The sequence below is a fragment of the Pleurodeles waltl genome, chromosome 12 (genome assembly GCF_031143425.1).
Source record: "Pleurodeles waltl isolate 20211129_DDA chromosome 12, aPleWal1.hap1.20221129, whole genome shotgun sequence".
In the NCBI taxonomy this organism is placed as follows: Eukaryota; Metazoa; Chordata; class Amphibia; order Caudata; family Salamandridae; genus Pleurodeles; species Pleurodeles waltl.
Genome location: NC_090451.1, coordinates 495,638,836 through 495,663,155, shown reverse-complemented (window position 1 = coordinate 495,663,155; position 24,320 = coordinate 495,638,836). Strand labels below are relative to the sequence as shown.

The following is a 24,320-nucleotide window of genomic DNA, read 5'->3' as shown; positions in this document are numbered from 1 at the left end:
CATCACCAACAATGGAACAGTGGGGACGGAAAGCGGAGGTTCTGAGGTGGAGTATGCAGAGGATGCAGGAGGAGGAGAGGTGGGAAGGGTCGAAGCTCCCGAAGTAGCAGTAGCTGGTGTGTGAGTTAGGGTTACAAAACCTGCCTCACCATCCTCATATCAGTTACTGTGCTATGGGAACAAAATGCTGGTGGCATGGGCGGTTAGGGGGAAGGTATTGTCACGGGCAAATGCCCATGCAGTGGGTGGTCAGTAATTAAGGGAGATGACATAATTGTGAACATCTCCAAGGGACAGAGCTTTTAAAGAAAATCAAGAGCCATTAAGGTGGGCTGCAGACGGGCTACATGAGATTGCCAACTTCACAACTATTTTGTTCTTTATTTACATGTTTTCGTATTTCCCGTTTTTTATTAAACCCACTGTGCACAAGCAGAACAGAGTGGTTTGCTGGACCTATTTGTACCACCTATCTACCTCTGTGAACTTGATTAAATGTTTAGTTCAGTCTTGCTAATTATTTCAGAATAGGCCCTTAAACAAAGATACTATTTATAACTAATATGCACCTTTTAGGCTAATTATTGATACTGGCAAACAGGACAACGTGAATGTCATTCACTTATAACATTTTCTAACCACCTGCTTATCTTTTATCGAACCGTGCGCTCGATTTTCTATGTATTTCCTTTTCTTTAGTCCTTCTTCAAACTCTGGTTAGGTATTATTGCTCTAGTGTATGTTGGTGTGCAAAGAGGGTGATAGGCAGTAACACTACAGTCTGACACCTATCCTTTATTTTCAATTTACAAATGATTCAAATGTAGTTACTTCCAGAAAGTGGTAAGATTGTGGGAACTATATATTAAAACAAATTCAAAATACTGCCTCGTGATTTAAAAATGTCATATTCGCTGGATGGGTATCCTGTCCCATTTTAAAGTCTATGGTATTTGAATGGTCGATGGTAATAAAAAACAGATGGGGACAGTTAGAACTGGGTGATACTGGGGCATCTGCCAAAAATTTGTTAGATGCTAATCTATCTAGCTCTTCGATCTCCCATCTCATTTGAAGTTAGGAAGAGTGCTTCATTTCCGGTGGCAGAAGCACTGCGCACTCCACTGTTGGGAACACATTGTGCAGCAAAGGTCCACTCTCAGATGAGGCGTGAGATAGCCCACCCCATTTAAGAGGGACTACTGACACTGTGTATCCTGTTCTTTTTCTTCTCCAGGCCTTACAAGCACAGCAAGGCGGTCCTGGGCAGGAAAAAATATATCTGTTCTGCACACCTCATGACACAAACTTCCAGCAAGTTAAAAGCAACAGGATGACATTTTCCAATAAAAATCAAATGTTAGGGGGCTTGGAAAATTAAAGAAGTACCAGGGGCCATATTTTAGAAGGTGCCCTGCGAGGTGTAACGGGCATGTGCGCCTACTTTGTGCATCTATGCAGCACTTCGATATAACAAAAGGGGCCACAGACACTTCTACGGCCCCTCTGTAAGACAGAGAGTGCTGGTGCACACCTAGCATGGCCCCATGCAACTGAGGGAATATCTTTACCTCTGCTCTACCTCTGTATTATGGACATGGGTACAAAGGCAAATAAGCTGCCAGGAGGCACACAGGAAGTGTGCCATAAAAAGGTGGGTCACTTTTAGTGAGCACCCTGATGGTAGCCCTCTGGAGTGAGGCAAGGGAGTACAATGGACTATCCCAACATACATTTGCAGGCAGGTGTGGTAACTCTCTGCATCCGCCTGCAAGTGGATCTCTAATCCTTCATAAAAGTGCAGGCATTTTGCACAGCGTGGCATTATAGCTGTCTCTCCATATTTCACTTGAATGTGCTCTCCCCTTGGGCAGCCTAAGTATGCGGCTGCCCTAAAGGCAGCGCACTCTCCATAGTAGGGCTAACTTTGCTGTTTGTGCCTGGTGCACCTTTTTAAAGGTGTGCTATGGCACAAACAGGAAAAGTGTGCTCTATCTGTAATAGGGCCCCGGACAGTCTTATGTCTCCATGGCACAATAGACTGGTTGGCACTGTCAGTTTGCACTGAAAGTGTTTTCTCCATGTTAGCAGAAAATCTTGTGGAGAAAAAACTCAGAACAAGCAGTTAACTTGCAATGCAGTGGACTTAAAATGGTTTGCCAATGGAGGCGGGGCCTCCTATACCCCAGCAATTTGGCAGTTGACCCACCATGGCCTTCATGATTTCTGTCATAAATCTTCCATAACATAGGCCCTGATTCTTACCTTGGCGGGCGGCGGAGGCCGCCCGCCAAAGTACCCCCGCCAGAACACCGCACCGCGGTCGTCAGACCGTTGCGGTGATTCTGGGATTTCCACTGGGCTGGCGGGCGACCGCCAAAAGGCCGCCCGCCAGCCCAGTGGAAATCAACCTTCCCACGAGGACGCCGGCTCTGAATGGAGCCGGCGGAGTGGGAAGGTGCGACGGGTGCTGTTGCACCCGTCGCGTATTTCAGTGTCTGCAGAGCAGACACTGAAATACAAAGTGGGGCCCTATTACGGGGGCCCCTGCAATGCCCATGCCATTGGCATGGGCATTGCAGGGGCCCCCAGGGGCCCCACGACACCCCATACCGCCATCCTGTTCCTGGCGGCAGAGCCGCCAGGAACAGGATGGCGGTATGGGGTGTCAGAATCCCCATGGCGGCGCAGCGAGCTGCGCTGCCATGGAGGATTCTTATGGGCAGCGGAAAACCGGCGGGAGACCGCCGGTTTTCCTCTTCTGACCGCGGCGCTTCAGAATGCCCTGCGGGGCACCGCCAGCCTGTTGGCGGTGCTCCCGCCAACCCTGGCCCCGGCATCAGAATGACCCCCATAGCCTTTCTGGGGCAGTAGTCATCTCAAGTCATTTGCTTAAAACGTTTGCCTTTGGCATTCATCTACATGTTTCAGGAAAAGTATTTGCATGTGAACCTGAAACGATTTTTAGGAATGGAGGTGTAAATATTTTGACTCAAGTATGAAGAAATGAAGCACTCTTCCCAACTTCTGAGTTTAGAAATAGCGCTCCATGAAGGAGAAGAGAAAGGAATGTTATCACATGAACCCATGTGGAGTTGCTAGTTATGCTTCTATGAAATAAATATGTCAAACATATTGTGATACAAAAGACTGCAGCACAAATATTATGGTCCTAAATATCAAATTTAGACACTTACAATGTAGACTACAAAATATTATCTACAAAATACAGTGGTCCTAAATAGAGATTACATAAGTAGGAATATTTACTGAAAAAAATAAAAGTTATAGGGCCGTTATAGTTAGGTTGACGTTTTAACTCATCCCAAACCATAGAAATTGAGCAGTTATAGTTATACGTTTAGTTATACTTATGTTAAGAAACTAAAACTCGTTGCCCAAAGTTACTTTCAGACACGAGTTATAGTTTTTTCAGATAAGTATAACTATAAGAATAACTATAACTGCTCAATTTCTATGGTTTTGTATGGTAAAATGTCAACCAAACTATAACATCCCTGTAACCTTTGTTTTCTTCAGTGAATTTCTATGGTTTTTTTTAACGCACACTTTAATATTTCTGTCAGGTTCTGTCCAGTCAATCAAGGCCTTGTTTTTTTCTGGATTCAAGGAGGATTCAAGGATCTGTGGATAGGCCAAAAAAATGGCACCCCTCCATGTGTCCTATGGGTCAGGATACTTGTATCCTGACACCTTCTATGTTTTTACACCGTTTTTTCATCACCCATGGCAATGCAAGAAACAAAATGGTGGCTGCAACTTTTCTTTCAGGTTACGGCCAGCCAATTAGGACCTTGTTTTTCCTCTGAATCTGCTGAGGATCCAAGGAGGATTCACATCCATGTATATACAAATGTGGTTTTCATTGAATAAATAGAAAACTACTGAACAGATTTACAACAAATCATAAAATGGGTGCTTTCTAGACCAAGAGCTAGATTTTGGCTAAATTTGGTGTAAATCCATCCAGCGGTTCATGCTGTACTTGTGTTCAAAATCCCTATGAAAATAAACAAGGGGAAAATGTGTTTTGGAACCCCCTTTTTTCTCTGCACCTGCGTGACGAATCACCCCAAGACTTTCCAGACAGCAGAGCAAGTGAGCATTGAAGGATTTTGGAAAAGTTTGTGAAGATTCATGAACCAGTGCCAAAGATATAGGCAAGTCAAAAGCATTTTTTCAATGGAAACTAGTCCTAACTATAGCTACCTACTTGTGAATATGGACTCAAAATAATTCCAATGAAACCATACACTCATCTTAAGTGCCGAAAATGAGCAAAATGTATACAAAATTATACTTACTAAAATAATAGATACAACAATATTTCTAAATAAAAACAAATTAATTTACAAATAAAGGTATTGAAAAAATAATTAAAATTAAACCTAAACAAACAAATAAATGATAAAATATATAAATTACAAATACCAAAATATTTTTAAAGCACTGTGTTTATATACATGTATAATAAAATAGAGAATACAAGTTAAATTATACAATATAATTATTAAATCATAAAAATTATTTGTTAAAGTCACATTACTATAATTCATTTTACTCAAACAAGTTACAAAATAAAATAAAAATATAAATCACATTTTATTAAAAAAAAACTTAAATGCTAATTAAAATGATAAAATCTAATTATCAAATAGTTAAAATGACATTTAAAAATTACACTACTATAATTCATTTTACGCAACAAAAATAAAAATAAAATAAAAATATATAAAACCACACAAAAACAACATTTTAAAATATAGTTACAATTCTATTTCCCCAGTAATACATCTAAAAAAGTGAAATAAATATAAAACAAACAACTAAACTCCATTAGAATACAAACATGAAGAAAAAACATACATAAAACAAAATTAACAACATAATAACTTCAATAAAAAAAGTCCAAATCTGTAGGAATAAAATGTACTACTCCCACTCCAACCTAAACAACAGTAGGAAAAGTGTTGGAATTTGAGGGGGATCAGATTCACTATTCTGACTCCAACGTGAGCAACAGTATGGAAAGGGTGGGACTTTGGAGGGGTCAATGTACTATCCCCACAGATGTCCTATCCCCGCTCTATCCTAAGCAACAGTAGGAAATGCAACAATGCTGAAAGAGTGTGAGACCTTGTAAGGCTCAAGTGTAAGCATCAATAGGGAAAGTGTTGGCTTGTGTGCGGCTGGGTTACTATTGCCAATCCAACTTAAATTTAATATTTCAACTCCAACCTAAACAACTTTAGGGAAGGGGGTGAAAAAATACAAAATAATTGGGATTTAAAAAAAAAAAACACAACATGAAAAGGCAATATAAAAGTCAATTACAATGCAAAAAACATAAATCACAGTATAAGATTATCAATTTTCATAAATAACCAAAGACACTTAAAATTTGTTTAACTGAATGATTTAAAAATTGCTTAAAAGCAAAATAGTGAATTTTAATATTGTTTACCAATAATTAAAAACAATAAAAAGTAGTAAAAACACTAACCCACAAATAATATTGAAATCATTATAAAACATTACATAAATGACAATGAATAAAAAATACGAAAAAATACTACATATTAATCAAAACATACATTAAAAAAGTACACCAATTACCTAGACAAGTAAGTACTTTAGATATTTAATAATGCACTTATCCAATTAAAATAAACAAATAATGATTTAGAAAAACTAGCCATTAAATAATTTATCAATTGATTACTGTACATAAATACTAATCTAATTAAGGAATTAAAGTTGAAAAATGATAAAATGATTTTAAAAACTTCACCCTACTTCCATACAAAACCCAACAGCCACCAATAATGAATAGAATTAAAATAAACTCAAAACAACACTTTGAATGTTATCAAAATAGTACAAAATAAAAAATTATAAACAACTAGCAATAACATAGTAATAACTTAATACAACATTAGAAATTAATGAAAATTCAGTGTTATATACACCTATATTTGAAAGTAGTAAATATTTTGAAACATAATATTCTTATCTGCAATATTCTGTCCAATTATATTCTTGTCACCACAATATTTTTTCATGATTGTAAGGTCAGATGATATTTTTTACACAGAATAAACATTGGGCACCCATGAAACAATACACTTAAGAATGTGTTAAGTAGAAACAATTGTATTTTTTAGTAATTATCTGGAGATTACAAAGAAAAGTTGTGAAACTTGATTTAGGTGGGAATAGACACTTGTTTTGATAGGACGTTGAAATAAAGTATGATGGAAAAAAATGACAGCTGTTTAATGTAGCAATGTTTTTAGCCCTCTTTCCATTTTTAAATATTTTTCTTTCTCTCTGCTCCAACTAAAATTATGTACCAACTAAGTGCTGGTGAGAAAAGAATCTTGGTGAGAGAAATTATGCAGGTGTATATTCAGTTTGTGTGTGAAACACTACTTTACGAGTAGGTAATTATTGGGACGAGAACATCTTCAGCAAGATTAACACCTGTGGTTCCCTCCCCTGAATGGCTGACTGCTTGCGAGACTGCTACCCTGGCTTTCTTTTTGACCCTCACATCACACTAAGCTAAGCTAGCATGTGCACAAAGGCCTAGGCCTGTCCTTGGTAATGAAAAGTCCATATTCTGTGATCTGGAGTGGCACACAAAGGGCCTAATTAAGAGTTTGGCCAAACTCTCAGCAGGGTGGACGCCACCTTCGTGGCAACCACCCTGCTGGAGTTACTAAGAGTTTCCCACTAGGTCGGTGGGCTGAAACCTCAGTTTCCACCCGCCAGCCTAGTGGCAAACAGGCTTCAGCATTGTCTCTGGCTCATAATCGAGCCGACGGCAATGTTGTAGCCCCCAGGGTGCACCAGCACCCTCGCAATGTTCACTGTCTGCAAAGCAGACAGTGAACACTGCGACGGTGCTGGGCCGGGGGGCCCCTGCACTGCCCATGCCAAGTGCATGGGCAGTGCAGGGGACCTCCTGTGGCCGCCTGCACCTGTTCTCCCCCAGCCTTTTCATGGCAGTGTTACATCCATAAAAAGGCTGACAGAGAATCAGTTCATAATCTGCAGGGCAGCGCTGTCCTGGCAGATTACGATCTCCGCCACTGCCAGGCCACCGGGATCATGGATATTGGCGGTGCTGGTGGTACCCTGGTGGTCTGACTATCAGGGTTTTAATGTGGCTTTCTGAAGACAGCCACACTCGTAATGAGGCCCAAAGTGTGTCATCATGGTGACATTAGACTACGGTCCCAGCTTCAGGTGTATCAAATAAAGCAGTGGTGGCAGGGTACTGTGTTTTGTGAACCTGCTGTGACCAGACCTTTTTCTCTGTGTCAGAGAGTGAAGTTGACTGACACCTCTTATGTAAAGTTCCACAGTTATCTACACCCCATAACCTTGCTCTGACATTCTGCATGTGAAGTGCATGCATATTCAGTGAGTGTGTAGCATATGCTTGGTACTAGGACTCTTTGAGTGTGCTATAGGTCTGTGTACTGTGAGCAATGTGATATTTTTTGGAACCCCAGTGGTTAACAATGCACGAGATGGAGGATAAGGACAATCTACTCAGTTAGTGAAATTCCATTGCCTGCATGCCTGTGGCTGGAAATTAGAGCTCTAGACAGTGAAGTGAGGGAGGATGAGATAGGGCTCCACTTTAAAAAATTAAATGAGGACCTTATTATGAACGGTGTTACTGATCAGTTCTTCCTTAACCCGGTCCAGGAAGAGGGGCCAGCTGAGTTCTCGGTGTGAGGAACATACTGGAGATGACTACAACCCTTGGGAACAATGGTACAATAGACTTGTGTTTTCAAGGCTCTCCCGGTCTTCCAGCATGGCCCTTGCAGGGGACTGCATTGAAATCAAGAAAATAAGTCAACCCATGCTGTTTGGTACACTTGCATCACACTCCGACTTGGTGCTGCTGCCATCGATCTGACCATGAATCCTGAGGAGAAGATTCTATCACCACTGAAGTAGAAGCTGAACCTGACCCGTTGGCTGCAACTGCCTGAAAAAGGACCCCATGTGCCCCAGGCTAGAAATCATAACTGCCTGCTACAGGCCCCAATCAGGCTTCGGCCAGGAGGCTACATCTTTAGGGATGGGCATCCGCTTTGCAGGGTTGCTATCCTGTTCAACCACCATGGCTCCAATCTGAAATGGAACCACTGCTGCGGACTCATTTAGGTGGAGACGCTGCTTGGACCACCAGCTAGAGAAGAGCATACCAGCACCTGCTGACTGCAATAGCATGAGCAGTTAATCGGTAACAGGGCCCTGCATGAAAGCGTGAACTAGACATGCAAACCCTGTTCTGCAGCAGGAGGAATGACTGTGATTCTGGTAATTTGGGTCTGAACTGTTGAACTGAACTGAAAGCTACTCTAACGCTGTAGAGACTGAGTGTACATCAGTACGTAGTCTGAACCTATGACTACATTAGAGTAGAAAACCTACAGACATGGTAACCACTTCGAGAATGAGGAGAGGGCACTGTCACTGGTAGTTCGTTTAATCAGTCATCATAGTTGGATTTGCGACCCTGCTACTGAGCCCCATTGAATTGTATCATATTGTGTTTTGCTGTGACAATAAATTACTTCATTGTCAATAAGATAATCATTGATTAACAACACATTAATTATGTCTTTTGTTTAAGTCTTTTAAGCTCTTGCTTCCTACTTTACCTCCCTCAGAAACCATTAAAAGATCTCTATCTTTTTCTCATAGCTGACTATCCCTGTTTTGTCTCTCCTGCCAGTGCTCCTCACGGTGCCTTCATCTCTCAGAGTTTCTTGTTTCATCTTCTTACCTTCTTGCAATGCAGAGTGTGCTTCTTCAGTCTGGATTGCCTCTCGCATTGCTTCTCCTTTGTTTCCTGCTTCTTCCTGGTGTAATCCATCATCATCTGCGTCTCAATCCTTGCTTCCTCTTCTGCATGCCTTTAACTGCATGGCACTCTTCTTACCACTGTGTGGGGCTATTAACGTGGGGCCATGCCATTAATGGTAATTAGAGAGTTGGGCCATTATTACATGAGCATGTTAATGCTTGCTGCCGTGTAGAGGTACTGAAACTGGTTACTGTGTTGAACCATTAATCTTTGTTACTGTGTGGGATCATTAATGATTCTTAGTGTGTTTGGCTATTAATACTCATTATCGTGTGGATCCATTCATGTGGAGTCATTACTGTTTGTTACACAGAGGGGCTGTCAATTGTAGTAACTGTGTGAGGCAACTGATGTGCAGTTACTGTCTAGGACCACTGATGCATTTATGGGTTGAGACCGCTTAGACATTTAATAGCTGATGCATCTGAGGTAGAGACTCTCTAATGCAACTGATGTATATTCTATCTCGGATCATTGATGCCTGTCATTTTCTTGGCCATTAATGCAACTTGTGTTCAAGAGGAACTGACACATTCCTGTCTGGGTCAATTGATACTCATAATTGTGAAGGTTACATGCATATTTTGTCTAACTGCCCTTCGAGTCAATCTGAGGGTAAGTCTCACAATCTCAGATAAGAGATGGGGCGATGCAACTGGGCATCTGTACCATGTGTACATTAGTCAACATACTTAGAAAACCTTCTGCCCGAAACCTAGGTTGAATAAGTCTTGGCTGATGCCTTGGTTGTGACGAGAATATGGGGGTCTATCAAATCTACTGCTTTTGGAAATGCATGTTATTTATTGCTTGACTTCTGATGAGTATAATGACAACATTTATCATGTCATCAATAATCCAGAGAGCAAACACATTATTGACTGACGTCTACAGGACATTTCTAGCAGCTCATTAGCCATTACTGGAGTCAAAACATTTGATAAACGAAAGCTGTACATTAAAATTAAGAAACTCGTAAAAGTACTATTGTAGTATTATGGCCATAACAGCAGCATTTACTCATCAGTGCTGCCATGCCATGAGACCTCTTTAAACGTGACTGACCATGGGCATACACAATGACTGCCATGGGTAACTAGGTGAACGGTGGAGCGTGACATGCAATGCTAGTAACTAACCACTCAAACAACATAATTTGCTCACTTTGTATTAAAGAAAACTGTCATTATTAATAATTTAGTTGTATCACCAAACAATATGCATACGCTATCTTTCATGAAAACTTTCTTCATTACTTACAGCTTAACAATGAATTTACACAACCACACTGAAACAATATCACACTTTAAATAACAGATCTTAGTATAACCCATTTTATCACTTCTTAAGATTAGCTGTGCCATTAAATAAAAGGGAAGCAACCACCTGCGAATCAGTCTTGGCAAGGCCTGAAAGGGCAGTCGAGACCAAGATGCTGGACCCATCCACTCTGCGTAAGAGAAAAAACAATGGCTGATGAATAGGAACATAACAAAGGCCTCTGCAGTCCCCGAGCTCCAGGGGATCCCCTCAGCACAGCATCTGGCCTGGGTGAGTCCAGATGGGGGCCTCCTCCATGTTATGGGCAGAAGAACACCTTCCACCGTCGTTAAGCCACTGCTGGTGAATTTCATACTTATTTGGACTCATCACTTAGCAGTGGCATAACAAAGGCCCTGCAGCCCCCGCAGTACTGGCCCCCACCAAACTCCATGGGGCCCCATCAGCACAGTACACTGTGCACGAGCGGCAGGCCCCTGACTGGGTCCGAGGCAGAGGGGGCCCCTTCATGGTACTTTGCAGGATGGGCCCCGTCAAGGTTCGTTACGCCACTGTCATGTAGATGCCACTTAAGCTTGAAGTCACACACAGACAGCTCTGAACACAAATCTGGCCGGCTCTATCTAGCTTAAGGAGGCAAAGCTAGAAGAGATCAATTGAATCACTTGAGCCAACTGATAAGATCCATTTAGACTGAAATGCATGTGTTTGCCTTCCAAGCAGTCATACTGTAGTAATTTGGGATGAACTTCTACATAGCAATGTGGTATGGGGTTTATTTCTATAGAGCAATATCCTTATTGATGGCACAGATAAACTAGAACAATCACTGGCAATGTCAATTGGTGGGGTGTGTTGGCTGCAGAGCTATTGGTTTAGCCAATGCTTGTTTCTTTTGCTACAGTTTGTTGTTAGTTTACTGCTTCAAGAAAGCACCATGCTGGCCATTTTGGAAGGGTATGGTAATGCTGAAGTATATAACACAAAGTATTCCATTGGATGTGTATCCATGGACTTCGATCTTCGATTGTTTTTAGACATAAAGTATAACAAAAACATTCATTTATAGCCACCCATGTGTGCATAGTTTCATACACGTGAGTGGGCATCTTTGAATGGTTTTCAAACTGTTTTCTAATAAAAAAACAAAGACAGGGAAAACTTGTTAAACAATGACTGACTACAGCAGTGCCCAAATGTGATGTGGTACACAGCTAGAGAGTGTCCTGGTAACAGTATGCGAGGAACTGATGGGCACTCCTAAACCAAACAAATCAGGGGAAGACCATAATGTAAAAATTGTGTTGTCTCTTTTCTTTTAAAAAGAAAGAACACATTGGCCCAAAATTGAAATGGCTTATTTTTTCTTGTGGGTGAGCTCATGTGCATAGTTAACATAGAAGAAAAATATGATTGTCACTATACTAGATCAATGGATGACGAGGGCTAACTGAAAGCCCCTCTACGTATATAGGTACATATTTTTAGGACTTTTTTTTTAAAGAAAAGGTCTTGGCCAGACCAAAAAAGGATGGAATGGAATCAAACTATGAATTATTCCATGTTAGTGTTTCCTTCATCATATTTTTTTGTCTAAGTGAGTTTCCTTAAGGGGTACTTCATATCAAGGTACTCAAACAAGTATTGACCTGATTTCCTGCTGTCATATCTGGGCTAATTATATATTCATCTGTATATGTAGATAACATAAAATTGTGAAATGTAGAAAATACCCCATTGTACTCTGCATGGGGTTTTCAATAACACCATCTGTCCAGGACAGTGCTTAATTTGTAAATAACAATGTGCTGGTGCCCAAAGCCCTTTACTTAAACACTTGGCTGCTGCAAGTAAATGTGCGATGACAGAATACTGAGGCAGCGTAATCTGGAAGCCATCTCGGGTCCCTTTAATCCATTTACAGCCACTCTTTGCCCCTTCAGCTCACTCTTGCAGCTCTCTGCTTTTTCCCATTGTGAAGCTTTTTCGTTTTTCTCTTCCTCCATCTTTCCCATATTTGTCTTTTGCTCGCAGTAAATGCTTGAAGTAGAAAAATAAGCACCGGCTCTCAAAAATAAGTGCTGGTGCTCCGCACTGGAAACAACAAGCACAAATTAAGCACTGGTCCAGGATTTTCATAATTCAGGGGCAGTTAAATAATGTAATTCACTGTATAATAGTATATTTCTACTGAATTTAAATATTTCAATTAGGCCGACTGGCAATGTAAAAGTAAACTGGCGTTCAATAAAAAGAATTGAAAAAGCCAACAGTTCTGATTTTTCAAAGTGGACATTCTCTCATGCTTCAATAGAAAGAGAGCATGTTTTTGTCACACCTGGAAAAGGTACATTAAAGGAAGCAGCTATGCAAGATTCCCTTAGATACATCAGAAGCAAAGCACGGGCGGTGTGCGTGTGCGTGTGTGCGTGTGCGTAAGAGTCTGGAAAAGGGCAGAAGGGAGGAGATCTCGTATAACCTGCTTTACCGAGGCAGATATCACGAGGAGAGGAGCGACTGTTCCTCTGCGTTTCTTCAAAGATTGCGAACCTTCAGATTAATATAGGCAGCTTGCTTGAGTATTGCAGTATGTTTGAACATGTCAGTGGTCTATGTCTTGAAAGATTATTTATGTTGCAAGAAAAGTGAAAAACGTTTCATTTACTATGAAATACTGTTTTGCATACAACAGAGTCAGTGTCCTGGAATTACACCAGTGGGCGCTATGACGTGATGAACAGCAACTGATGCTCTCGTTATGAGTAGGCAGGAAACGTGCAGCTTCGAATAATTTTCCATCCTAAATCGCCAATTTGAAAGCATCTAACTAGTTACACTAACTTTAACTTGCCACTTCGCCAAAACTAAAAATCTTTGGGGTGTATATACTAAATATTTGTGTGGGGAGCTCCTGCGGCACAAGACAGTGCAAAATGTATAAGTTATTTAATATATTCTGTAAAATCTTCAAACGCAATGCAAAATTGTGATCCGCTATGCGAGCACCTGAACAACCCATAGAAAATACACCGCTTTTAAAGAAACACTCAAAAAGAAATGGGTGTTCTGTAAAAGAAAATCTCTCCATCTGCTTCTTCAAAACCATCCAAATTCCCACATCCCCTTTACCTGTTGAGTAGGTTAATTGCACAGACTTGCACGACTTTATGCTTGGATTTTTCCATCTGAATGAGAGGGAGCACTCCATTTTCCTTAATGAATGCATCCTGGTTTCTTTGGTGCTTTGCCAGAATGTTTGCCACAGCTTTGCTCAGGACTATTAGCAGTTTCCTGGACTCACTTTCCTTGAAGAGGCTCACCAAGACTGAAAGGTACTCCTGCTTCCCTAAAGCATCCTTGCAGTCTGCGCTCGCTTCAGCCATTAGACCCAAGACACATACAGCAGGTATAAGAATGCTTTCTCTGCTTCCTTTCTCCAAACAATTAACATTATCTACATGCACTATGATGTTCACCAGGGCTGGTATGGCATTAGCTGTGCACAGCGCTTCCACACAAAGTTTTTCTGATGCAAGTTCATCAATTAGATTGATGACACTAGAGAGCATCTTCCTTTGTTCCTCTCGAATCAGAGGTATCAGAACCTGAAATCCATTGCATTGAATGATCTGTTCCTTAACATTTCCATATTTTAGTATACTGTGTAATATAGTTAATGCATGTTGTTTGACGTTGTCTTCTAAATCTTTTGCCAGAACTTGAAGCAAGACAGGAACCAAACCTTCCTGTATTAGACTAGGAGACCACACACTGGAGGTCCCTGATGTCTTCACAGTTCCGGTGGCAATCATCGAGCCTGCACATAAAGCCTCTTTGCTGTTGTTTGAATCAAGAAAAATAGTTAAGTTTTTGAAGACGTTCAGTTGTGGGCTTCTTAAAGTGATAAAATAGTCAAGGAGGTGTGCATGTCCATGCAGCGCACACAGTTCAGTAACTCCGTGCCTCTGACTGTTCACAGCTGCAATGTTTGCACCAAGATTGACCAGTAGCTCCACAGTCTGTTGAGCAGCACTGGAGACGGCAAGTAGCAGTGGTGTGTTCCCAACACCATCCTGTGTCTTCAGTTCAAGCTGCTCTTCTCCAGCACTCTCAAGAAACCTCTCCACAGATGCAGCATAATTCCTGGATGCCGCGTGGTGTATGGGGGCCCAGCCACCGTCATCAACCTCCATCATGCTGGAGAAGGCACTTATTCTTCTTCACCTGCAAGAAGTCACAAGAAACATTTATGTAAATCTGTTCATCAAAAAAAATAAAGCAACTTTATACAATGTGTCAATGTTTTTATCTAAAATGCTAAATGTACAAATCCTGTTGGGTGTCTGCGGATGACAAACCCTCAGAGGGGCTCTGATGACACTATAAACTGCGAGAATAAAAATCAGTTTGCATGCTGCTGTCAAAAGAACTTTGACATGGTTTGATAGGATGGTCTTGCATTTCTCAGTTGCTCATATTTAAGGATAATATAATTTATGTAAATACAAGGAGGGGGAGGGACCGGGAGATTTTTATGGTCCAGTGTACAGTCTCCCACTTTAAGTAGTATTAAACAAAGGTACACTGTTCCAACGTGCTTTTACATGCTAGGAGACCTGATGTCTCAGGAGCAAGAGCCCTCAAGCATCAAAATGGATGAATAGCATCATCATCGGGAATGCTCTGCTGCTGCAACGCCTGACGGGCTCCCCGGTAGAGGGCTCTAAGCCGTGCTGCTCTGATAATGACTGGTGGGTTCAAACTATACAGACCAAACATTAGTGGAGAGAACAGGAGATAAGAAATTTAAAATTGGTTATTCATCCAACAAAATACATCATAATTTTATTCAGTTCAAAATAGGATGAAGACCAAGATTAAAAACAACCTGGAAAGTAACAGAATGAGTTATTATGCTCAATTACTTTCAAAGAGCACAAAAACGACGTAGAGGACTACAACTCTTATGGTGCCTCTAAACTAGGGTCAACACGTTTCGCGTCTGCGGTCCTGCCGGATCCATTAACGCTTCATCAGGACCACAAATAAACACGTCTTCTCCAATTAATACACAACAGTTTTAGGAATGAAAAAACCTAATTTAGGATAGAGAGACAGTCACTTACGTCAAGCGAACTGGCTAAGTCAAAGGAAGGTTACCCTAGAAAACAAAAAAGTAAAAACACCAAAGATACACAAGTTGTGATTACAAGGGTGCATTAGTGAAATAAAATAATATATGTGATGGGTCAGTGTGAAACATAAGTAGTCTGGCTTACCAACCCCAATTTGAGATCAGGCCCCTTGGGGAGCATATTCCAAGGATTCGAATAGACGCTGTTCATAGTAAAACAAGTGATATTCAGTCAAATATATTAGAGCAACAAATGAAAATTCATTTACACATAGGGGTTACATCATTGCCACAGAGAGACCCCGTAATTAAAGTGGCCATTCAAAAACATACATGGTCCAAACTCCAGGACCCGTGTTACCAAGTCAGATAAAGTACAAAACATAAAAAAATATAATTGATGATCAGTAGCATTTTACCTTCCAAGTTTATCTGCAACTGCTACCGAATGACCAACGAGCCTGAGTGTCAGTTATTTTCATGTGTTCTCTTTTTTTTGCCCCTTTATTTTTTTGTCAAAAATACAGGCCCAAATTTACTATGCTTTTGTGTTGGGGTTTTGTTACTTTTGAGGCACACTCCTGATGTAAAATCCTTTTCTGCATTTACTAAGTGACATACTAAATTTGCGAGACTTTGCGCTGTTTAGAAAATACAAAGTAACACAGAGCAGCACACAGTGCTGCCTTGCATCACTTCGAGCCAAGTACAAGTTACACAGGTGGGGCATGAGCATTCCCACACATCCACCTATGTATTTTGATGCAAACCCAGATGCACAAAGGCCCGTAAAAATTGCACAAAAATGGTGTGTGTAAGGAAACAGGTTGTTTGCAGGTTTCCCCCCACTTTTTGTCCCAATTTGGTCTACTAGCTGATGGTTTACAACTTTGAGAGTCCACTGAGGTCTGCCAACCAGACCTCAGTGCCAGTGTTCTGACCCATCACAAAAGATGTGTTGAATTGGGAGTCCCCAATTGGCAAGTACTTATAAATCCCTAGTATATGGTACCCAGGGCATGTAAGGCAGATTGTCCTCTCTGGGCTGCAGCACTGGCTGTGCCACCCTGTGTGTGACAAAGTACAACTATGGCTCCAAGCCTGCCACTGCAGGCTGGAAAGGCAGTGCCACACTGCAAGTTTGCCATTGCTATTAAAACAAAACCCCCCAAGTCTCTTAATGATATATATAACTCTCCTCCAAGGAAGACCTATAGAGCCCTATGGCAGGAAGCTGCATATTATCAAGCAAGACACAAATTCTGATATATGTTTTGGCAGCAAAACCCTTAAAGTTGTCATTTTGCTGAGGAAAGTTAATAGCCCGATTGGCTAACACAGAGAAACTGGCTGGCATCCCAGCCTTGCTAATTTCTGAATGGGAGTACCTAACTGGGTATTGTAAGGTATCGAATTAACAGTGCCATTAAATGCAACTTGATGGTCAAGTCAACATTTATGCCACTTTTAAAGTTACACAACTTTTAGAAAGTTGCCATTCTGTGGCCCAGCTGGTCCAGTGACCTTGTACAGTTTTCTGCTCACCTGGGGAAACATGTGAATGACTCCCTGGCTTCGGAACAAAGGCAGTTGTTGCATGGCGAGGTATTACTTACCCTCTCAGGAAAGCCACTTGAGGTATTAGCCCAAAAGGGGAGCTTTAAAGGGGAAGCCACCTTTGAAGGGCAAATGGTGAGTACACTCTCAAGACTGCTACTTTTTATTCACACATACCAGCTGGAGACAGGGCCAAAGAGGGAAAACCAGTCCCCAAACCAGTTCTCCGCTGGAGTGTAGCCCTCAGGTAGCCACACCTCTGGGGTGGGCGACCGAGCTCCTCACAGTCTAATGAAGAGTCTGACATGTTGAGAGTGGTAAGAATATTGCACTTGGGATTTCCAAAAGACACAAAAACTTTGTCACAAAAGGGGAGGGGACCAACAAGCCCATTGGCTAGTGACCACATTGCCCCCTTGGATCACCTTTCTGGGATAAAATAGAAATCCCTGGCACCCTAACCTCAGTACACTCTGGATTTGGAGAAAGGACCGAACATGGACCATTCTGCTGCACTTGAAAGTGCACGAAGAGGGGCTGCAATATCAGAAGGATTGCACCTGCTGCACTTTGGGCTGGCAAATTCTGGACTGTGTCTGTGGCTCCTGGCTGGGGGAAAATTGATTTCCAGCCTCCAACGGTCAGTTGGCTGAACCCCTGGAACAACACTAGGGACATTAAAGCTAGAAGAGCCCAAATTGGCAAAGCTGTAGCCACTTCACAAGAATCGCCGCTGGCCACCACTGCACATCCCAAGAGATTTAACTGAGATAGACAAACTTTGCCCCCATGTCTGCTGGACCCAACGGTGTTGTCTATTCTCGGATTTGTCACCCAAGAAAGACACTAGCCCCCAACAAAATATTGCACCCTGACTCCTGTATCGCGAGAACCAAAGCCTGTTCGCACCTGACCTTCTTTGAGCTCCATGGCCAAAGTCGCCCCACCTCACCCATGGCTTAGGAGTCACTTACAGCTGACCCCTGTCAATTGCACCAGGAGCATCATTGAGCATCTTGTCATCCTGCATCCTCATCATCAGGACCACTCTATTGTCGGCTATAGCAGTAATTTCCTAAAGGCTGGAACTAGATTGGAAAAGGCTCTGGTGGCCACATAACTGTCCAAAGTATCCTTACTGGCCTCCTAGACCTCTACCCTGCCAAAACTAGACACCCAACTTGGGCCAGAGAAGTGCCAAACAAACTCTTTCAAACTTATCAAAAGTTTACAAACTATTTGTTGACCAATTCTTTTTGCAGTTATATTAAATGTTTTTAAATGCTTTGAAAATTAATATCTTCGGAACCCTCTGGTGGATTGCCTTGATCAAGGACTCTAAAAATTCAGTAAAATACACTCTATTTTGATAAATTGTTGTTATGTTTCTACTTGATGTGTGATTTCTTATTTCGTTGTTTGGTGCTGGTAAATGCTTTACAATAGTTCCTATGTCTAAGCGTTGCTACTCAAAACCACAACTAACAAGGGTTGAGTTAAAGATTTTACAAATGAGCCTGAATGGACCCAAGATAGGATTTGCGAGTGTATTCCATGACAACCCCCCCGATCATATCACATAATACACCCAAATCATAACCCCGATCATATCACATAATACACCCAAATCCGCACAATGCGCCTACCCAACAGAGTCATAACGAGGAGAAATATCTTTTTTTCTCCTTGTTACTTCCTCTTTCCGTATGTGCTGCATTCTGCAGCACAGAGAGAGAGAGAAGCATGCCACTAAAGACTGTTTTTGTGCCAGAAGTTATCCTTTCCTGCAAAAGAACAATCCTGTCTGTAATGCATGCACCCCCGAACTGTGGTGCAAGGGCGTCTGTTCGCAGTAGGTGCTTTAGTGCAGGGAGAGAGCTCAGGAGCCCCATATTTTTAGTAGATTTTGGCACTTTTCAGTTCTCTCCTGTCCATGCAGCTCTGCTGCAACTTTCCTTGCTGTCCTGCCTTGCATAACATTTTAATAAATATGGTCCATATTGTTTTGCAATGAAATGCCATAGATCTTTCAAGTTTCCAGATTTCCTGAGAGAGTAGCTCATGACAGAGCTGTTGGGGCTTTTCTTTGCATTGTGGTACTTGGAGTTCGGTTTTTCAATTATAATTTGAGACTACAAGTATCTGCATGCAAAGGTAAAATCGAATTACCGTGAACTACGCATGCACGGAATCTTCAAACTCAAATCCTTCGTATTTAGACCCAAAATATGACTAGTCTTTAAGAAGATGACAAGATTATGTGATCCTGTATTTGTTGTCATAATAGTAAGTAAAAACAGTGTAATGAAATAAAATCATCAATGCCACCACCCACTCACCCAATGCCGTCAGTTATAAACAAGCATTTACAATGCAACGGGTCTCAAGTTTGCTCATGTTAGAGCTGATCGCGTTGTAAACTCCTAACCCGACTTTTCACCTATCGGGCAAAAGTGCATTTATGTACGTACCCAAAAAAGTGAAATTAACTATGTAAAGCGCTCGACTTCTGCCAAGAGAGATCGGGCTCGTAAATTAGAGAAAAAGAAGTCCACTAGCCCGATGGAAAACAGCGAGCCTTGCATGTTTTCTGTACTTGGTCGCTGCGCTCGAGGAGGGCTAGCCACCGGAAAAGGCATGACGTATGCGTGCCTTCGACTAATGAAAGCAAGCAGATTTTATTAGGCAAGCCCACGAACCAATAAAAAACACTGACGTGAAGTTGACAGGGCTCCGAGCCCTTTTCTAAATACTAAAGCGTCTCGCTGCGATACTCATGCGCGAGCGCATGCAACGCAGGCTCGACCCTAATAACCAGTTGTAGCCAATTATGTATATGACTGGCTTGAGTTTCTATAGGACTTGGCTGTCAGGGAATAATATTTTCTGAATTAAAGGCACTATATTGATTAAATTGCCATTGCATGATCTTTACTTAATGTATGAAGGCTCTGAAGTAATTAGCTTTGTCTCAATCACAATGAGGAAATGGTTGTTAAAAATCTATCGACTTGGAATCTAGACCAACCATACTTCCTGGTCAGTTGGTATCTATCCTGGCACTTGCTGCATTCAGCAGCCCATGTTTTTAGGGTATAGGAGACCCACTGAGTGATGCCCATGGCAGATCACAGGCATTACATGATAAGGTGTACCCCCTCAGTAACCTGAAGGGTCTGGGAACACAATAATACTAAACAACAATGGTCCAATTGGAAAAAAATTGTTATAGTTAGGACCATGGTTCCATTGAAAAAGCGATTTTTGACTTAGCTATATCTTTTGCGGCGTTTGACGAATCTTCACGAAATTTTCCAAAATAAGTGTTCCAGTGAATCTTGTTGTACATGGGAAGTTACGGAGTGATATGCCAGGGAGGGGGGACAGGAAAAAGGGAGGGGGGTAAAAAAAAAATGTTTCCCATTATAATTCCTATAGGAATTTTAGACACGACTACAGCCTGAACCGCTGGAGTGAATTACACCAAATTTGGCAGGAGGGTAGCTCTTGGGCCAGAAAGAGTGCATTTTTTAATTTGGTGTAAATCCATTCAGTACCTCTTAGATATAGATATCTAGAGGCGCGATGGTCACAAATATTAACACGCTCCTGCAGGGAAATGCAGAGCTCGGATTGGCTTCCAACACTTCATCCAGGAAGTGTTGGCAGCCATCTTGGGACTCAGCTTCAGCCGAGTCCCACCCAAAAAGGTACAAAAATAGAAAAAGGATAGCATAGGGTCAACCTGACCCCTTAGCTCTGGTGCTGGCGTCCCAGAGCGACCCCCGGGTAAAAAAAACATTTAAAAAAAAACAATATGCAAATTCACGGTGGATGCACAAATTCGCACCCCAAAAAAAAAAGACAAGTACAGGCTCCCATGTTTTTTTAAAAGAAGACCTCATGTGGGCAAGTTCACAGGGATTTTGAAATAAAGGAGGGGGACACAAGGGTCCCCCTCCTTGGGCAGTTTTATGCCCCGGGGACCACCACCTTCCTAGGGTTTATTTACAATCAAATAGAGTGCAGGAGGGTCACCCGGCCCGTTCCACTCCACATTGTTCCATGACCACCACTTCCCTGGGGATGCATTAAAAGAATGAAGGGGGTCTATTGCGATGCTGGCTCCCGCAGGACGTGGGGAGCCGGCAAGGACTGCAGGGGCTTTGAGGCTCCCCCACGGTCCTGTCACTCTCTCGCTCTCTTTCATCCCATAATAGCATGGAAGAGCGAGAGGGAGAGAGAGAGAGAGAGATTGCCACTGCAGTGGTATCTCCATACAATGACTTTAAACATTCAAACAGATGTTTGATGCAAGATGTTTGGTACACGTGTTATAACTATATTTGGATGCAGAGAAGAACAGAGTCACTCCTGGCCTAATGGTCAAGGTCTTGTACTGTCACTCAGTAGGCTAAAGGTTTAAATCCTAGTATTGCTTGGCAGTGTGATTGTTTATTCACTAGTATTTTGACTGCTAAACCTTCATAGTGATGGAATATTCATGTTTCTTTCCTATCACATGTGGGTTGAATGTCATACGTATGTCTGGAAACAGCAGTGTGAGGAGCAATGTTCGCTCTAATTATTCTTCCTGATGTGCGGCAATAGAATGTTTGCGTGCACACTTTTCTTACTTGTGTGCACAACCAAGTGATGAGATGTGCAGCTAGGCATGTCGATCACAACCACTTAAAAGTAGATAATAAGTATATGCAATCCAATGGGTCTGGCTTTAAAATTAAAGTTACTCCTTAGTAACTGACCGGTTTAGGCACTGAATAGGTCATCATACATGCACTCTTGTCACTCATCCTTGCACTTGTGCACCCGCTAATAAAATATTAATTCTTGCATTCGACCACTTAAACAACCACAATACAACGTTTACACCAATCCACCCACACATGCAAGATAAATGAAAACAAAAGTAGAAAAAAGAAAACATGATGTTGTTTTAAGATCACACATGTATGCTTGCAATAACACAATTAAACAAAGAAGGTGGAAATCTTCCTTGGTATTGTATATAGTGGTGTATAGTTACAGCTGACTCCATGTTAGAACTGTGCAGGACATCCTGCAATACTAAAGACAATGATACAGTATGAATAATATAATTCCATGATGGTCAGCTAATTTAGATGCAGCTGCTATGTAGGTTTCAGTACACTGCAGGTGAAGTGGGCGTCAAGCAAGTAGCCAGTTAGGACTACTGTTTTAAGCTGTAGCATGCTTTAAAAATGAAAATAAAAAGAGGAGAAGGAAATAAATAAAAGGCACCTATAGGTAAAAAAATGGAAAATTAAAAGACTGGCCTACCAGCTTTGGCATTGAAGCGCACTCATTTTCAGATGGACGTGCACATCTGATCAGACAAATGCCGTCACGTACAGGGCAAGAGAGCCAATGACTGAAGTGGGTTTACCTGTTGCTCATGCTTTAAGCTGTCATGTTTGGAAGGAGAGTGTAAATTATGCCCGTACAGACCAGTGGGGGAAGAGAGATGGCCAAATTCCCCTTTATTTTTTGGGACTTACATTTATATGTACTTATTTTTTTAGTGATTATTCTTGACAGGTGCCTGGAAGACAATGTAACCTGTCAGCGTTTTAAAGAGATTCTAGCAGGAAGTATTACAGTTCAAATCTTGAAACCTTAACGATTATTAAAAAGGGTAATCAGTACCAAATTCCTTACCTAAAAATTGTAATCTGGGAGATTCCAAGTAACAAAATACATCTGCAGGCTTTAACAGGGTGCAATAACAATCTATCCGTAAAGGCCTATTGACGTTAACGGGTGTTTCATAGTAAAAAAAAAACATGCCTACTGTCTTTGTCAGACCTTTTCATATATGAGACAGATCAGAACTATGGCACCTGAATAACTGTTCCCATTGAACCAGTCAGGTCCCTAGCATTTGTCATTGGCTCGTCACCGTAATCAAGTCAGACCAACTATATCGAGTATAAGCTTTCCTGCAAGGCAACCATCAGGTACACTGCAATAAAATTACAAATATGTAATAAATTATAGTTACGAATTTGCATTTTGTGTAATTATGCATTAATTCTGCATAATTTTCCCCAAATTGTGAGTATGTGAATTTTATACACATCTAAGTTTTATTGCATTATGTTTTAGTTTGACACGTTTTTGTGTTCCATTTTTAGGGTGGCTAGGGAGTTTTCTGATGAACATATTAACCAAATGTTCCCAGTACGAAGATGGTATTTAATAATTACTAATCGGGTGTAATTTCTAGATAATTATTTGTTATTCTTCTGTGAAGAATCTGCTTCATCTTATTTCGTGGTTGAGGTAGAGGCAGTCTGGCTAAGAGATTCACTTTGTTACACTGCTTCAACACTTCTGTGGAATGCGTTATTTTAACTCACTGATTTTATGAATCACTCAAACACTTCTACACTAAGGCACTAACCTTTTCCTTCTCTCATTTGCTTACTGACAAGCTCTTTTTCTCAGTCTCTGCTTTCAGATACCTAGTCCCTGGGCATGTATTTTCAGTCACCAGTTAAAGTGCACTCTGTTACTATCATTCGAAGCACCTGCTGTGGGAGAGGCTAATCATCAATCTTTAAGTTGATGCAGGAGCATTACACGCGCACGCACACACACACACAAGACTGCTCTGCCTCCTCAAATTAAGAAACTCTGAAAACTTGTGTGTCTGAGTTTATATTGTCACAAGGGAGAATGTGGAAACTCGTATACAGGTAGCATGTAATGCTAGTCTGTATCCTCACAAAACTGGTGCACAATGAACTCGCAGTTTACACACCCTCCAGTCCAAAAAGAAAACATAAACCTGAGGCCCAGGCAGATACTACAAAAAAAAACTGAGTGGGTGATGAAATCGCCACACTTCGCCTTGTTGTTCTCTGGGGGTGAGGAGTGGGACATGGCAGACTGGCCTGAGGCTGCAGTGAAAGCTTTGGTGATTCTTTCCTGCTCCTTCAGGACTAGCCTCCAGTAGCATTTGTAAAGACAAACACACTGTCTTTAAAAATGCATTTAGTAGTGCAGCTTCAACATCAGCAGCACTTCAAAGGATCAAATAAAGTACTTAATTGAATCCTTTGTAGTGCGCGCTGATTGTAGGTATGTGCGCGGAAGGAAACCTATGTGTGCGCGCCCGCTCAGGCGGGAAGTTTAAAGGGAACTATGGTGAGGAGTCACCTGTGATGTAATGGTTAAGGTCACAGATGCTCACACTGAAAGTTGAAGGTTTTATTCCAGGTGTGTCTGTGGTCTTTTCTCTTCTTTAATTTATTTCGAACTTCAAATGTTAAAGGTTCATACTGAAAGGTGATCTCACTTGTGTTAAATGACAAATAAATTTTTCTTTTTTATTGGTCCCAAAATTTCTCATTATACGTATATCATTCATCAAAGCCTAAAAACATTCTC

General features: G+C 41.4%; 1 protein-coding gene across 1 annotated transcript in view; it reads right to left on the bottom strand.

Annotated features, from left to right (window-relative positions):
• LOC138267139 (ankyrin and armadillo repeat-containing protein-like) overlaps nucleotides 1-8,929 on the bottom strand; it is an 80,423-nt gene extending 71,494 nt beyond the window's left edge. Inside the window, exon 1 of the mRNA XM_069215991.1 lies at nucleotides 8,834-8,929. Within this exon, the coding sequence (XP_069072092.1) occupies nucleotides 8,834-8,929 (96 nt within the window). The remainder of the gene's footprint in view (nucleotides 1-8,833) is intronic.
• Nucleotides 8,930-24,320: the final 15,391 nt, after the last annotated feature.